The following is a 17774-nucleotide window of genomic DNA, read 5'->3' on the forward strand; positions in this document are numbered from 1 at the left end:
GTGTTGTCAGCAGCAGGTAAAAAATGGACTTCAGTAGGCTTTGATGAGATAGCATTCTGATATTGAAAACAATTGAGTAGAGGGGACTCAAAATCTGCTGTTGAGCATTGATTTTTGCATCCCTGTCATTGGACTGACTACTTTTAAAAATTATAATATTTGTGATGAAAAAATAATTTTGATTTTATTTGTGAAACTTACAGTTCAAGTTATTAGGAAATACTTGAATATCACTTTTTGAGTAGAAGAATTGCTAAGTATGAAATTTATAGATAGATATAAATTGGATTTATACACACATTACCCTCAGATGTATTTGCTAAATTCAGTGTGGTAAGATCATACTCATTTGTATTTTTTTCAGGAATACTAATTATATTCTTTAAGAAAATTTCATCAAATCAAAGAAGAGATACAGTAAGACCATGGTTCCATAATTTTTTTCCCACAATTAGCTAGTGTCTCTCGGTAGCAGTAACACAGAGTTATTATCCCGAATGCATTTAAAAAAAATGTTAGTGCAAAATGGCAAATAAAAAGCTCTTTATCAATGAAATTAATTGATATGGCGGTATTTACTTCTATAATGGATTTTGTTCTAGACTGAAATCCCCTCAAATAGCATTTTGGTCTTTTGCATTTCAGAATATGTCATGTCTGACAAATGTGACTTGTTTCTTGACCCTTGAGTAAAACACTTAAAAAAAAATAGGGTTTACATGAAAATGAAGTTGATGTTTGGAACTCTTCATGAATATAGATTTCCAGAAAAAGAGGATATGAAAAGAGAACATGCATGTCTAAATTTATAGCTTATATAAAAAAATGTTGTATTTGTAGGTACTTGGATGATGTAGCACTCCACCATCTGATAGATGCTCTGTGTAAATTGTCAGCCGAGTCAATGGAGTTGGCCTTCTCTAACAGAGTAAGTATACATGTTGTTGCATAGTTTTGTGTTGTATTGGTCATGGTGTTAAAACATAAGTGTTTGCTTGAAATGGTTTTCAATAGTTTGAAGTGTGTTATAGTTAGATTTTATATAAAAGTAACATACATAGAATAGTGATGGAAATGGATTCTTTCTAAGAGGAACTTGCTATGGCCTGGGAATTTATTATTTTTAGTAAAGCCTTTTTGACTACAATGATTTATTTATAGTTAAGTAGATGAATTGTCCCGATTGCTTTCAATTTGTTTATATTTTTTTTTCCTTTATTTTATTTTATAAGAAAATTCGTTGCATTAATTGGATGAGTCTTCAGTTATCAGCCAATCACACAATGTGAATCTGGTATTGCTGAATATGAGGTTGTTTTGGTGCTTCATTGCTTGAAATATGGCTTCAAAAATGTTTAATCTTATGGAAATCAAGTGTAAAAACAAATGAAAAGTGAAGGTATATTTTATAAGGTCATTCACATGACAATGAGATTAAGGACAAATAACGCACTTGAATTGCCAGATGGAAGCTCAGTACAAATAAGTTTTGACAAGAGTGCTACCAAGTATTGTATATTGCTAAAACTGTCACATAAAATATCTTTGAAATGATTATGTTCCATTAAAATTGTTAAAATGATAATTTCAGTTATCTTTTATCCAAAAATTGAAATATGCCAGGACAAAAAAAATATGTGTATAAATATATAAACATATCCCAATAAAAAGAGGGAATAAGGGTTTTTAACTAGCTAATTTCAGCCATTTGTCATGTAAATAATTCAATCCATGTATGAAATTAAAGATGTATTTTTGAATTAAAGAAAACATAAATATGCTGGTGTTAATGGTTTAAAAAGGTAATAACTAAAGCGTACATTTTCTCGTTAATTAACTTGTAACATAAATATTGATTAACCTTATGACAATTATTTCTTCTGACACTGACAGTGGTAAGGTTTAATTGGTGTTTATTGTAATTGTATTTGTCAGAAGTTATCATCTCACAAAATATTTTGCTACCATCTGTCATAACGTCATTGGAAAGAAAATTACAAAACAAATGTTATTTGAAAAATCCACATATATCACAGTACACAAATGAATTTTCTATATATATGAAATATATAGTTGCATTATTTTTTGCCGAAATTATGTGATTTGGTTATGATAAGCCAAAATAAGTTTTTCAATGTAGAATTAAATTTGAATTATTGAAAATTCATGTTTATTGGTTAGTATCTTGTTTATTTCTTTTATAAATTGGTATAGTTAAGTAAAAGATTCTTAAGTATTTTATGTATTGTTATATTATCATACTTTTATCTTTTTATGTTCAGGGATTTTACTTTGCCTGGGATATAGTAGGTTTAAAGCTAACAATATATACATTCCTCAAAAATATTTCCATTTATAGAATTATAAAAGGAATAAAGATATGAAATATGTTATTCAGCTTTGTTATAGGTATTGATTCAAGATTTTTTATGAAATAAATAAAATTTATTGGTAAGCATTGATTATTTTTGATTGTTTAAAAAAAATGACTTTGATGTTAAAATGTCATTTTTTCCATGTCTTCTTTATACCCTTTATGCAAATGAAAATGGAAACAATTATTTGAGGAATATATCTTTCTTTACATGTGCATATTTCATTAAGTGTAATTGGTTGTAAAAATTCACAATTTTATGAAAGTATTTTCCTATTTTATTATTTTTACAATTAAACAATGTTGTGAAACTGCTTTTTACTCCTGACTTTTTCAGTTAATCTTTTTTTTTATTTCTTAATTGATACTTCTTTAATATTTTTCGATGGCTTAACTTTGATTACAAGACAAAAATTTCAAATTGGGCATTATGGTCTAAAATTGTTGATAAATGAAAAAACGATTTTAGCTCAGTGAAGATTAGCTTGCCTTCTGGTTATCTGAAATTCACCAAGTTAAGCCATTTCATCATAGTGTCCAGCTTCACCAGATTATTATATTTATTTACAACCAAATTGCACTGTTGTAGCTGAGAATGTGAATTCTATTTATAATCTAAATATACTGTGAAACTATTGTTGGAATTATTGTAGCTTAATCCATTGAATATTAGCTTCAGTATTGGCTCATTAAAATAGTTAAAATAGATGTGGCCGAGAAACTTCCTCGAGTTTGAAAGACCATTGATAATCTGTTTATCGCTATTTTGCCTATGAAGCCATTGATGTTTACTTTGACAATGGCATGTGGGCCCTTAGTTTCTGATGATTATTTTCTATCTCAAGCGATTAGCATGATATGAAAAATTATCACAAATAAAAGATCAAACGAAAAATACACAAAATAGCGATAATGTGGAATTATTGTGAGTTATTTAAGTGATGTTTAAATATAATTTTATTTTATTGGATGACCAAATAAATATCAACCAATCAGTGCTTTCAAATTGTGCACTTTAGTCTGAGAACCTAAAGCAATTTCATCACAGACAGGTAAAATGAAGCAATTGTCTAATAGATGAGGACTAACTTAAATAAGGAAATAAAAATCAACATATTTTGAAAACAGGGTCGAAATGTGCTAGCTACTACAGGAAGCTAGCTAAGATAGCTACAGCTGTTGGTTGGGTATTGCCTCTCAAGAAAAAAAAAAATCAGATCATCCTGAGAAAAAAGTAATTAAAACATAAGTGATTTGTATACCTTCTACCAAGTTTATTAAGAATGAAATATACAGACTTATGATAACTCTATCTTACTGAAAAATTATCCGGAGAGATATAAGCTCCAGATATATTTAGATGTCAGAATTTGTTAATTTCTGAACCATTCAATTTTATCTCATTAGTAATAATAATTTCACAGTACTTATATATGCTATGCTAGTTGAAACTCATTTTGTCTTAGTGTGGTCCCACACAAATATAGACAAACAGAGTTATATATTATTTCAGGTACAGAAAAACTATGTTTATAATTGTATTGCTGAAACTGGTTACATAGGGAATTAGTATGGCTTTGCTCTAATTGTATTCTATTATTATTCAGAGATCTGGTGACAGTGAATGTTAAGTAGAAATTGGTTTAGGGTTTTTTAAAAGGAAAATCAATATGTTAATGTATGAATTTAAAGAGAGACATGTTGTTTTATAGTACATATATAACATACAGTGCAAACTTTTAGGGACATGTCTTATATTTAAAAAAAAAGGATTGTTGGTCTTTTTCAGCCAAATTATCAATTTGACTGTCTGTTGCTCCAAAAATTTGTTTGTCTCTTGGGTTAGATTGAAGATTATAGATCCAAGATTTCTAGATACTATACAAAGTCATGAATGATAGTACATTTTAAGGTAGGCAGACCTTTTGAAATACATGTTTTGATAAAATACTTCAGATTAAGTCTTTAGGAAATATTGTTATCTTTGAAGTATCTATGTATAAAACTGTTGAACTAGTGTGAAATGTTTGCTTAAATGTTTTACAGAATGATATTTGTGAAGGAGAAGTTCTAAGAAATTGTAAAGGAAAGTCCATTTTTTTTTAAAAGAAAGTACTTTTATAGAACAGATACATTAATACAATTGTAATTGATAGTACAGTTTTATACTAATATGGATTAATTTACCAGCCTTGCTAATGATTTCTTTAAAATGCTGACAATTTAATGATAAATATGCACTGTTTAACTTATATACACTTTTGTTAGATACTTTTAAGACAAAGCAATCCTTAAAATGCATTATTTTTTAATGGAAGTTGATAATACACATGTTCCAGAGTTTTACAATTTATTCCAATAATCTGTCCCATAACTCAGTCAAAATTAGCTTAATGTTTAATACTGCATGAGAAGTTAAAATTTAAAATTACATAATACTTTCTAAAACAAGTCTATTACAACTCTAAATGTCCAATTTTGAAAGCTATCTAGTTATTGGTTTTAAATCTAAATTTCTAGTAATGCATCTATTTGTATGAAAACATGATAATATTCAATTTCTTAAATTTGTTCTTGGTACTTTTAGTGTAAAAGGTTATAATTTTCACATTGATGTGAACGACAATAAACATTATCTACGGAAACAAATTGTTTTTCATTTGAAAGGATATAAATAAAATTATATTCCACTTTGTGTGAATTTTATGTAAGTTTGACTTTTGGCCATGACATATACCACATTGTATTGTGTCTTGTGAAATCTGGTTCATTTTAAAGTAGGTACCACCATTTTGATTAATGGTAAACAATAGGAAAAAATAGTCAATGATATTGGTTCATATTTACTGTAAATATAATAGTTGAATGAAGATTTTATAAGTTCTAAGCAATAAGAAAGCAAACAACATTGCACATTCTTAATCAAGAAGGGCTTCTACTCTTCATTTAAAATGTGCTAAATCATTTGCATTCATATGGCTTAGAATGTACAAAATCAACATTTAATTCTTAATTAAAGTCTAAAATACTAAAAGATTTCTCTACATGTAATTAACAAAACATCGAAAACTGAATTAACAGCTGTTTTTTGGTAATAATAAGTCTACTACAAACAATTATAAGACGTTCATAAATAAACAAATAAAATTTGAATTCTAGAATATTGACCCATTCTTAATTACATCTCCTAATTCTTGTTATATAATCAGGAAGCCATCATACGATATTCTTGTGTGACAGTTCCAACAGGATTGTCCATTTTAAGTAGAAAGACTGTATTAACTAAAGTTGAATGTTTGTATGTGTTGTTTATAACCAGGAAGAATGAGGTATGAAAACAACATTACGATTTCATTACTAAAGTAATTATTGGTGAGGAAATGGAATCTTACAAGTGGTTGAACAAGTTGACATATCAGACAGAGTGCTATTGTCTGTAACACTTGAAATCTTTTGTCTATTGTAAATATAAAAATTATTGGACTGTGCACAAGATCTTTCCTTGTGTAGATTAATCCTTTCTGTTTTATAGAATCAGGACACGATGATCTTGCTTCTGTAACATTTATTTACAAGTCCCTGTCATTAAATGGACAAAGTTACAAAAATAGATACTTTATATATATTATCGTTACCCATCAAACTAAGACTGATGTGAAATTTTCCTCAAGGTTCAATTTTTCACAATATTTTAATGTCCTTACATTAAAAAAGATTAATTTAAAAAATACAGTGATGTGGAAATTTTTGTGTAGGGGTAATACTATCCTACTTCACAAGTTGGAAGTGAAAATTATAAATTGTCCTACATATGAACCTTTTTATCCTGTATAGTCAAATTAGCATAGCATAAAAACCTATGCCTAAATTATATTAATTAGGGCCCCGCCGAATGGCGGGTCGCCCTATTGTGATCAGTCTGTCCTTCCGTCCGTCTGTCTGTCTTTCCGTCCGTCCGTCCATAACAAATTGTGTCTGCTCTACATCTAGAGAACCGTTATGATTTCATACTTTATACTTGACATATATATTAACCAGCACCAGAGGGTGTGTCATAATGTTTGTACAACTTCCTAGGTCAAAGGTCAAGGTCAAAAACTTTGCTTTCAGATGACAACCCCATGTCCTATGGTAAAGATACAAATTTTTTACCACATGTTATTCACAGCACGACCCACAAAGATGGCTCCCATCTCAATGATGTCTAGTTAACCCTAATGTGGTAGCCAACTCCCTTCAAAATACTTATGTTGCAACTGAAACTGTACATGAATTAACCAAAACTTTTAGCAATTTAAGCAGTGTGGAATTAACCTTGATCTGTTGAAAGGTTTTTTTAGTATGGAAATTCACATTTTCAATGAAAACAGCTGTTTGAGGGAATTAAAAAAAATATTTCTTCTCAACTTGGTTTCCACATCTGACATTTCTGAGTAAATAGAATAGATAAAAGCCAATTTAGTGAATTTCTGTTACACATCTTTTCTGACTACATGTATACTCTTTAGAATAGAAATTACTTTGTCCATTAAAAATGATTTTTTTTCATATTTATTTGACAGTTTATTAACACTGATTTTAGAGTAAAATCCAGAAAATACCATTTCTAAATCTTGGAGTGTTTTTTCTCTGTCAGATTTTGTTAGATATCTAAGGAATGTCCATTTCTTAGATTAACAAAGAACTTGTGTATTTGTGTTTTAAGTCCATTGACCTTCATTTTAAAAAGTAAATTCCTCATGACCTTAACATTGTCTTTACTTCAAAGTTTTAGAATTTTTCAAGTTGATTGCAATGGTTATTAGAAATCCACAGTGAGTTCCAATATCATCCACTCTTCTGTTACAGATGCAAATGCGCAATTTGTGTAAAAAGCAAATTAAAAAAATGTTAATTTAGTTCTAACTTTAGTTTTTCTGAAGTGAAAGCTTTTCAATTTTTTTTACTTCTTTGGGTCAGCAAAGTAAAATTTATGTAAAAGAGTGCAATACATGTATTACAAGACACCTCTACAATACATGTATTACAAGACACATCTACAATACATGTATTACAAGACACATCTACAATACATGTATTACAAGACACCTTTACAATAGTCAATACATGTATTACAAGACACCTCTACAATACATGTATTACAAGACACCTCTACAATACATGCATTACAATACACCTCTACAATACATGTACCGGTATTGCAAGACACCTCTACAATACATGTATTACAAGACACCTCTTCTTAATCTGAATACACATGCATTTGAACCTACAGATATTGATTTAACTTTTAGATTGTGAATTATGTCATGGAGACAAATCTTGGAGAAATAGTTTGACATAGTACACAGTGTCTGGGTTTAAGTCATTTTTTATTGCAAACTTGGTTTAGACACCCAATAGACAAATTAATGATGCTAATCTGACCGCAGAATGTTTTCATTTACACTGTCATGAAATATCTGACTTGTATGGTGAGATCTGTTAGTATTAAAGAAGTAAGTGCAGAAACCATAGAAAGAATAAAGGGACAGACATTCAAAATCAATTACTCTGAATTCAAGCTAACAATGTGAAGGAAAATATTTCTGACAAGTAGAACATAATTGTAGTAACACCTGACATAGTTGATGTGTAAGGTTTTTTACAATTCATCTTGGAGGCCTTGAGGAAAAGATCATCAAGTTGTCTGGACAAGGCTGTAACAGCTTCCTTGCTCTCTAGGGGAAGTTTAGACAATTGGAGGAAGAACATTAAGGTGTATAGCTGTCCTGAATTATTTCTTCATTTCTGATGTTTGCTATTGGGTTGATTTTACTTTTTTTGTCACGAAATAAGAAAAACGTAGCTGGACATTTCCCTGCCAATTAAGAGACCAACAATAGACAAGGTTTTCACATTTAACCTGAAGCAAAAAGTTCAATTATTTATCTAACATGAAGTGATCAATTAAGGGTCAAGTTAATATAATTGAGAATAGAAACGTGCAATGTGTCAAAGAGACAACAACCCGACCAAAGAGCAGAAAACAGCCCAAGGCCACTGATGGGTCTTCAACACAGCGATAAAATCAAACCCAGAGGCGGGCTTCAGCTGGCCCCTAAACAATAATGTATACTAGTTCAGTTCATTTTGGAAAAAAATACATCACACAAATAGTGAATGTTTGAATGCTCATTTTACATTTAGAAAAGGTCTTCCTAAAATTTTCAAATATCAAGATTTTCTTTTTTTAGTGCATTGATACATGTATATTATATATAGATAACATTGTAATTTTCATCATTTGGGCTTTTCTGACAAAAAGATATCTAGATGATATTTCAAACAGATCTACAACAATTTCTACACACTTCTCAGGAAAGGGAACAGAATTAATGGTCACCCAGTAAGCCTATAAATAAAATATACTATAGGGTTTTCACCACAAACTAACCCATTAAAGTCATAGATCAACCTTTGATTTTAGTTTGGTTCTTGTTGCTCATTCTTTAGTTTTCATTATTGTGTTATGTAGACTTCTGTTTGTAATGACCTAAATACCTATTAAACATGGCCACTAGGGTTACAAAAAATATTCAATTTGATGGAATGAAAAGGTATATAAAGAAGGAAAATATTTCTTGTATAGACAATGTTTTTCCATCCTAATTTGATTAGCTCATCTTGACATCTGCATTTTTGAGTATATTTATTTATTTATTTATATATATATAAAATAGGTTTTATGTGAGAAACCCTTTGTTTTCAATGGAAGTTTGTCAGGAAATAGACTAGTTAATTTGATAGATATCAGGAAGTAATGGGCAAAACAGGTCTGTCAATTTCCTATGAAATTCTCAAGTTTTTACTGATATCCCAGTGGGAAACAATTTTTTGTTTTTTTTTTCATTTTTATTTGACAGAATTAACATGATTGCCTTTTAACATACAATCTCAACGAACTTATTTCATTTTGAATTATATAATAAAAATATATTGATATCTCTGCATCCCATGAGGTACAACATCATTTCTATGTGAGATAATGAAGTTAGACCTAAAGTATGAGGCTGGTCATAATAATCTTTAAGGAGGGTACAGGAACCAATAAGGCATTAGTTGACCTCATTTTTCAATGAAGTTTGTACTTTTAATGTAAAATTTCTGTGAATATTTATATAAAAGTTGGACAGGTAGCTTATGGGCCATGATGTAATAATTACTATTATTTTAATGTCATTTGAAAGGTTTATTTAAATTTTATAATAGATGGATGGGCATTATGATTTCTGGTGTCTGCAACTGTCCATCCTTCCAGTTGTGCTTCTCTTTTCCCCAAGTCTGTTAGTCAATCTTGTATCAAGTTTAAGTTTTTGGTTAAGGTAGTTTATAGTGAAGGTATTGTCACATCAGCTGGAAACTTAGTACAGATGCTCATTATGATGTGAACTTTTCAGTTTAATGTCAAATACTCTAGGAATTTATCAAAATATGTATAAACTCTAATTTAATTTTTTAAATTTCCAATTGCAGTTTTTTTTCCCTGATTACCCGGTACGTGGAAGGAACATCATAATGTGATAGTGGGAAATAAGTTTATTCTCAGGTTTAAATTTTTGGTTATGTAGTTAACCATAAAGGTTTAGTCACATCAACTAGAAATTTAGAAAACATGTTCGTTTGACAAATTAGGATTTTGATCTTGTTTTCAAAATTCACTGAACACAGACAAAGATTAGTGCGAGTGGGGCATGGTGTCCTAAGTGGACACATATTCCATGATTTTATTTTAAAGAGTATTCAAATTGTCAAATATATAGCACATAAGAAAACCAAGAAGATAACTTACAAAAGTGTTTGTCTATTTGAGCAACGTAATATTTTTTGCATAAAAAAGGTGTTTGTCTTTATGGATTGTTTAAAGTCTTTGGGGTAAAATGAGAATCTTTTAAACATCTTTTGGAATATTCCAGTATTTGTCAAGCAAACAAAAACGATTAATAAACCCATTTTGAATGATGATCAGAATGACCCAAATGTCCATTAAACATGGCAAAAAATACATGATTTCATAATTTGATGGAATTAAAAAAGTGTACAAAGGATAAAAGCTTTATATAATTTATTTTTATCATTATTTAATTACCGGTAGATCAGCCAGTGTCTCTTCTGCCAATGGCAATTTATACTTACATTATTGCAGAATAGAAATGCAGAGAAAATTTGAGACAAAAGTGAATGACTGTTTATAACATATAAAAAAAACTGAATTGTAGCACATTGCTCTTCTGTTTGCGAAAATAGTATGAAAGAAATTACTGAAAACCCCAAAATATTTGAGTACTAAACTAAATTGGTTTTTCTCCATGTCAATGAATTTGAATCAAGAGATAGAAATTAGTTTTTATACACCCGTTTACAGGATGTATTATGGTATACCGTTGACTGTCTGTCCGTCCTTCCGTCGTCAACATGTCCGACATTAACTCAAAAAAGCTTTAACCAATATGCATGAAACTTTGGTGAATTGTTTATATCTATTGATGTGAGCTCCCTTTTGTTTTTTTTTTTTTATAAATTTCAGATTTACCGTTTCTGAGTTTTGGGGTTTTTATTCATTAAAAAAGGGGGGATTTTGCAGTTTTCCGACAATAACTCAAGAATGCTTTCACCAACTTGCAAGAAATTTTGGTGAATTGTTTATATCTATTGACATGAGCTCCCTTTTAGATTTTTATAAATTTTAGATTTAACGTTTCCGAGTTACAGGGTTTTATTCATAAAAAAAGGGGGATTTTCCAGTTTTTGGACAATAACTCAAAAATGCTTTCAGCAGTTCTCATGAAACTTTGGTGAATTATTTATAGCTATTAATGTAATCTCCCTATTGATTTTCATAAATTTCAAATACCGGTATGACATTGAGAAGAAATTGAACTTGATTTGTTTATAGTCTGACAACAGATTTACTTAGTATTGTGCAACAGCACAGTGTATTGCACAACAGCAAGAAACCTTTAATTTAATATAAATTCAATTCATATAACCAATTTCAAGTTCTTTGACTACATTTATTCAGAAACCTATAATATGTCAAATATTTAATTACAATCCAAATTCAGACCTGTATCAAGCTTGAATATTGTGTCCATTTTTGCCCCAACTGTTCAGGGTTGGACCTCTGCAGGCGTATCCAGCTGCGCTCAGCGAAGCAGTTTATTTTTAAAAGAAACAAATATTTGTAGACTTTATTTTCATTGACTGCTGTAAGTTTAGAAAGTTGACTAATACGATCAATTTAAGTCGCAAAATTTTTTTGTGAAATGCAGGTCTAGATTTCACTGAATAAGAATTGTTAAGTACAAATGCTTATACAAGACTGTTATGAAATTCTACCTTTGTGAGATTTTTATATAGATAAGACTGTCGTGATATTCTGATTATGGTGTTTTTCTTGGTATGTAGAGATCAACTTTAATATATAATCAACATTTCATATCAAATTAATTTTATATCCGATAATAAAGGTAGGATATTTTAATTAGGTGAACTTATGATATTGCTATATTCGGATTTTTTTTCGGAAAGTTTATTTTGTTCACAATTAAATTCTACTGAAAATGGAAACAACATTTGAGATTCTCTAGACAAATGCGTAATATGATATGTGCTGTGTAAGGAAAGTATTTCTACTTCTTCCCTCCTACATGCATCTGTAATTCTGTCAGTTAAAGTAGGTTGATATACTCAGCTTCCATATTTCAGTGCAATGAGTGTTCAGCTTAAACCTGTATGACAATGTGACTCTCACTAGTCAAGTGACCAAATGTCTACACAGATTGACCAATGTCTAATCAGAACACTAGTAGATTGATTAATGTAAATTGACCAAGTGTCTACTAATACTTTAGAAAATTGACCTAATCTCTTCTCAGAACACTAGTAAATTGACCAAATCTCTACTCAGAACACTAATAAATATACCTGATATCTACTCAGAGGGCTTGTATATTGATCAAATTTCTACTTAAAACACTTGTAATTTGGCTTAATCTTTACTTAGAACACTTGTAAAATGACTGTGTTTGTAGAAAACAAGTAAATTGTTCAAATCTTTACTCTGAATACTAGTAAATTTATCAAATGTCTACTCAATACACTACTAAGTTGACCTTATCTTTACTCAGAACACTAGTAAAGGATAAGGGGCATTAAGACCCGTTTTTTTCGCCCAAGAAAATAAAGTTTTTGGGAACTATTTCAAATTTGCACATAATGGTTGGAAATGCTTAAAATCAAGAAATATAAATGAATAACATCATATTTTTGATGTCATGACATCACAATTATGTCATGATTATGCACCATTTTCATGAAAACAAAGAAAACTCAGCTAACTTTATGGAGTTTTCCGTCAATATTTCCTGTGTAGAAACATCATGCGCAGGCAAGAAACAACAAAATAATTTAAGAGAAGCTTTATTATAATCATTGACACATTCTAACCAAATATGAAGTTGTTTCTTGGATGTGCACATGCTTTTCCAATCTAATATATACTTGAAGGTTGACATATTACAAAGAAAATGTAGAAATTTTACAAAATATACACATTTTGTCATAGTTTGTTGCCATGACAACTCATTAAATGTGAAATATGTTTTTATTTTCTGAACACCTTGTACCTTAGTGTACTTTGTACAAAGTTAAGAATATATATGGAAACTTTTCAATTTGCCCTAATATTTGTGTCAAATAAGGGCCTTATTGCCCCTACTCCTTTACCTAATGTCTACTATGAGCACTAGTAAATTGACCAACTCTCTACTCATAATGCTAATAATTTGACCAAAGGTCTATTCAGAAAACTAGTAAAATTTAACTAATCTTTAGTTGGAACACTAGTAAATTGAACAACTATCTACTCAGAACATGAGTAAGTAATTTGACCAAATTTCTGCTCAGAACACTAGTGAAATTTACCTAATCTTTAGCCAGAAAACTAATAAATTTACCTAATTTTTAGTCAGAACACTAGTAAATAATCCTAGTCTCTTAAGTCAGAACACTTAGTAAATTAACCTTATCTACTCATATAACTTGCAAATTGACCAAATTTCTACTCTGAACAATAGTAAATTACCAAATATCTACTCAGGCCCCTAGTATATTTACCAACTCTCTACTCGGAACACAAGTAAATGACAAAATTTCTTTCAGAACACTTAAATTGACCAACTCTCTACTCAGAACACAAGTAAATAACCAAATGTCTATTCAGAACACGAGTAGATTGACCATTTTTATTCTCATAACTCAGAAAACTTGTATGATAATTAGTACAAATAAAAAGAGATTTAAAGTTGATGTCAAAGGTAAATTAACATGTGTTTTAAACTTTATTGATATGGATAAGTGCAGCAATGTCAATATGTCAGTGTCAATGAGACAGGTAATTACCATGAACTTAAAAGGACATTTTATGACAGACACAGAACTTGAGTAAATGAATTAAAAAATGTTATTTTAAAACTACACCCCCTTATCCCCCATATTCTTGATGCAATTGTGAAACTTATTATCCAGGAAATCCTAATCTTTTTCAAACTAATAATCACTTTTCTTCCCATTAGAGCCTCCTTGACTTGTATTATGATGAAAAGCAATTTTGAAGTTTAGAAGGTACATGTTGTTTTTTTTTTTAATCCTCCTTTTTTTTAGATAATTATTAAGTTTGAATTTGTGTTTTATGCCTTGTTATGCATTGTAAAAAGCGTTATACATGTGTGATATTGGATATCTTAAAGGACATCATGTAAAACCCATGCCATTTTTTATCTACTGGTTAAATTCAATTTGCTGTATTTAGGTAAGTCCAATGATGTGGAAGAACTAAGTCAGTGTACCATTCATTCCAATGACAGATTGATATTTGGTTTATGTAGCTGTTTGTCCCAAGTGTTGTTATCTTGTTAAAAAAGAAAAATGACTTTGTCCTTTAAAGGTTAAATAGACAGAACTAAAATTGAATTTGCCCCTGAAAGAATTACATTAAGTGTATATTTCATTGACTATTAGCAATCTTAGCATAAAGAAATTACTTTTACTCGGAAATTGATTCTTCATAAGCCAATGAAGCACAAATTCAAGACAGTGCTTGTTTCCAAGACAAAACTTCTGATGCTGAAACAACAGTGGTATTTTCTTTTTGAATTCCTTTAATCTTACAAAATCTACAGCCCCTATCATATATTTCCAGTAAATTGGCATTAATAAAACATTTTTACATGAAGTCAAAGGCAGATGTATTTTTGTATACTGTTGTCTCTTTGTCTTTACATCAATCCATCCATCCTCATGATTATTCAAGATTGTTCCAGTAAAATCTTTACTATATTTTTACGCAATGTTTGGCTCTATGAAAACAAGCTCCTTTTCAATTTTGATGATTTATAGATTTTTTATTCAGATTCAAAAGTAGGAATATACTTTCAACATGTTCAACATTCTGGTCTTTAACAATAGACCAGTATTTATGCAATATATAAGAGCCTATTGCCCTAAATCACCTTGAGTCTAGAAAATATGAGAATAAATTGAACATTTTCATGTTATCGTACTGAATATGCATGGTATAAAAAAGTTTCCTGCTTGATGTTAAGTAGACATCTATCTGTCAATCAAATGTTTTGTTGTAACGTAATAAACTATACAACAAGACATGATCTTTTGCAAGGATCAGAACAAGCCCATATCCTTTCATTTTAACTGCAATATCAATGCAGAAAAACAAACTTAAAACTATAAATTATTAAATTGATGCACTTCTCCAAAAATATCAGACACAATATGGGAACTAAAACGGTGTAATTATAACCTTTATCAGTAAGTCTATTATGTAAGACTTAAATGAAAATTCCTAAACTTATAAGCGTTATAGATAATTTTACTATGATTTGAAATGATGATGTAATATTACTACATGTACTGCCTCATTGATGCCTAACTCACCTGTTTTATAAGTTAATATTGAATTCTTTGTTAATAATGTTTGAATTAGGTTACACTAAACCATTGAGTAGTGTGGGTGCAGCCATTTTATCAAGATACTATTCAGATTTAGGAGAAATGTGTACACCTAATACTGTTGATTCATTAATACTCTTAGAATACCAATTTCGTTGATTTCGTGGATAGAGGGAAACAAAAAATTTAAATTTTTGAGTAAATGAAATTTTTTTTTTTTAGAAACTTTGATAGAAACAAATGATGAATCAGCAAAATCAAGTACCCTTGAAGTAGCAAATATTTCTCCAACAAGGAATCTTGATTGCAACAAAAAAATTAAATCCACAGTCTTTATATATTTACCTTGTCCAAAAGTACTTCAAAGTCTTTCCCAAACTGTGATGATACATGTATTTTTGAAAGTTGAATCAATAGACAATAGAGATAAATATGTAACAATCTGTTTTGTAATACTGCAACAGGACCATATATTTTTTGGACTGACAAATATTCTATATAGTTTACAAGGTTTTGGTAGGATAATCCACTGTTTGAAGTATTTATTGCCAAAAGTGCTGCTATTGTCACCTATAGGGCAGAAAATTGTTACTATTTACGAAATAGCTATATTGAATTCTATGGTTTCAAACATCATGTTTATTTCACTGTCATGAATTAAGTTTATTTGTCACACATCTGTGGAGCATGAAAACAGTTATTTTGGAGTGTCAAACTCAATGGTGTCTGTTAGAAGAATTTTTAGATAAACAGAAAATCTGTCTGCCATTGTGCAGATCATTCCAGCATTCAAACTTCAGTTTCCCCTCTCAAAATATATGATTTGTTTAATCAAAACCTTTGTTTCAGTCAAATAGAATTGGAATTTGTGTTTTATAAGGCAGGCACCATATTTTGATAATATAATTTGTTTAATGATTAATCACTCGCATTTAAAAGAGTTCAGAAAAGAGATGTTTGTAATGTATTTCATTAAGGATTGGTTTGTCTTCAAATTATTTGAGAATTCAACTTCTTCAAATTAGCTGTTATTTAATTGTGCTGTATTGAGCATATGAAATAAGTCATCTGAGGTTCTTAGTATGGAGTGGTACATGTTAGAACTTATAATTCTCTATGCTAGGATACATTCGTTTTACTGAATAATTGTTAATAAAATTAATGGTTTCTATTTGGAGAAATAAATTACTGGATTATAACTTATTTAATTGAGTTTCTGTGTACTCTGGGGCCTGATTGTGTATCTTCAGATTTATGTAACTGGTAATTAGTGATGAGCAATACAATAGAGAATTAAAATAAAAATAGTATGGTGAGGCTTGTTGATGCATTTCTCCTTCTATATTGTTTTATATTTGTTTAACCAATTTTTTTTTCACCGATTTCGTGTCAATTGAAGCATTTTAGTTGTTAAAGGTTTTGTATGATTTTCCCCATTTAGAGTTCATGGCACTCTGTCAGCTTTTCTCTTATTTAGGTGCAGTTAAGAGAATGGGTTCTAAATTGGATGTTGAATTGAAAGTAAAAAGATGTGACTTACTTTAAATTTTCAGAAATTTTTGTGTACATTTATTATTGCGATTTTTTAAGAATGAACAAAAAAACGAGTTCTTAATATTGCGATAATCACCAAGTCGCTTTATTTTTTACAGTACATATAATAGACCTATCTGAGTTGTTTTTTATGAATGTCAGTTACACTGGTTGACCCAAGGTCAATCCACATATATGACATCATTGAACAATTGGTTCTTACTTTGACTAATAACATAATAGAAAAACAAAATATATGGGGTATAAGCATTATGACAAAGAAAATGTAGGGGGTGGGGAGTTAAAAAATTTGAAAGTGGTCTATAGAAAGATGGCATAATTGATAAAATCAATAAATTACACTTCACACATCTAAGGCCATTGCAATAAAATGTTGTCTCCAAGGTTATTTCCTAAATTTCTTGTGGACAAGAATTTACCTCTTTGTTTATTTTTTGCTTGACCATATACATGGTATCTAAAATACTTTTTAAATCTGTTTTTTGAAAATCTGAATGTTTTCACTACAGATTGTCCTACTCAGAAACCTTTGTTGTTGTATTCATCCAAGAATTTACCATTTTTTTCAAGTTTATCACCAGAACAGACATTAAACACTCAAAATAATATAGTGTCACATATTATTTCAAGTAAATGGAAGTATCTATAATTTTGTTTACTTTTTTTTTAAATTTCTGAGGATTTTCTAAAGAAACGATAGAGAGATTTTAAAAGAAGATATTAAAAAATTGAAACATAACAATTTCAAATGTTCTTGCATGTTTAAGTAACATAGCACAAAAAAACTAAAACAAATAGACAATTTATATTGAAACTTATAATGAGCCAATTGATAGAA

The 17774-nt window shown here is 29.5% G+C and overlaps 1 protein-coding gene across 4 annotated transcripts in view; it reads left to right on the forward strand.

The window, feature by feature from the left end:
- Window positions 1-17774, forward strand: part of LOC127701873 (protein MON2 homolog) — a 226139-nt gene that overhangs the window by 43539 nt on the left and 164826 nt on the right. For all 4 annotated transcript variants that reach the window (XR_007982240.1, XR_007982241.1, XR_007982238.1 and 1 more), the window contains exon 18: window positions 841-928. Coding sequence is in view for 1 of the 4 variants with exons in the window: in XM_052205857.1 (XP_052061817.1) it covers window positions 841-928 (88 nt within the window). In the remaining 3 variants the exon portion in view is untranslated. The remainder of the gene's footprint in view (window positions 1-840; window positions 929-17774) is intronic.

Source organism: Mytilus californianus, unplaced genomic scaffold (genome assembly GCF_021869535.1).
Source record: "Mytilus californianus isolate M0D057914Y unplaced genomic scaffold, xbMytCali1.0.p SCAF_1, whole genome shotgun sequence".
Taxonomy (NCBI): Eukaryota; Metazoa; Mollusca; class Bivalvia; order Mytilida; family Mytilidae; genus Mytilus; species Mytilus californianus.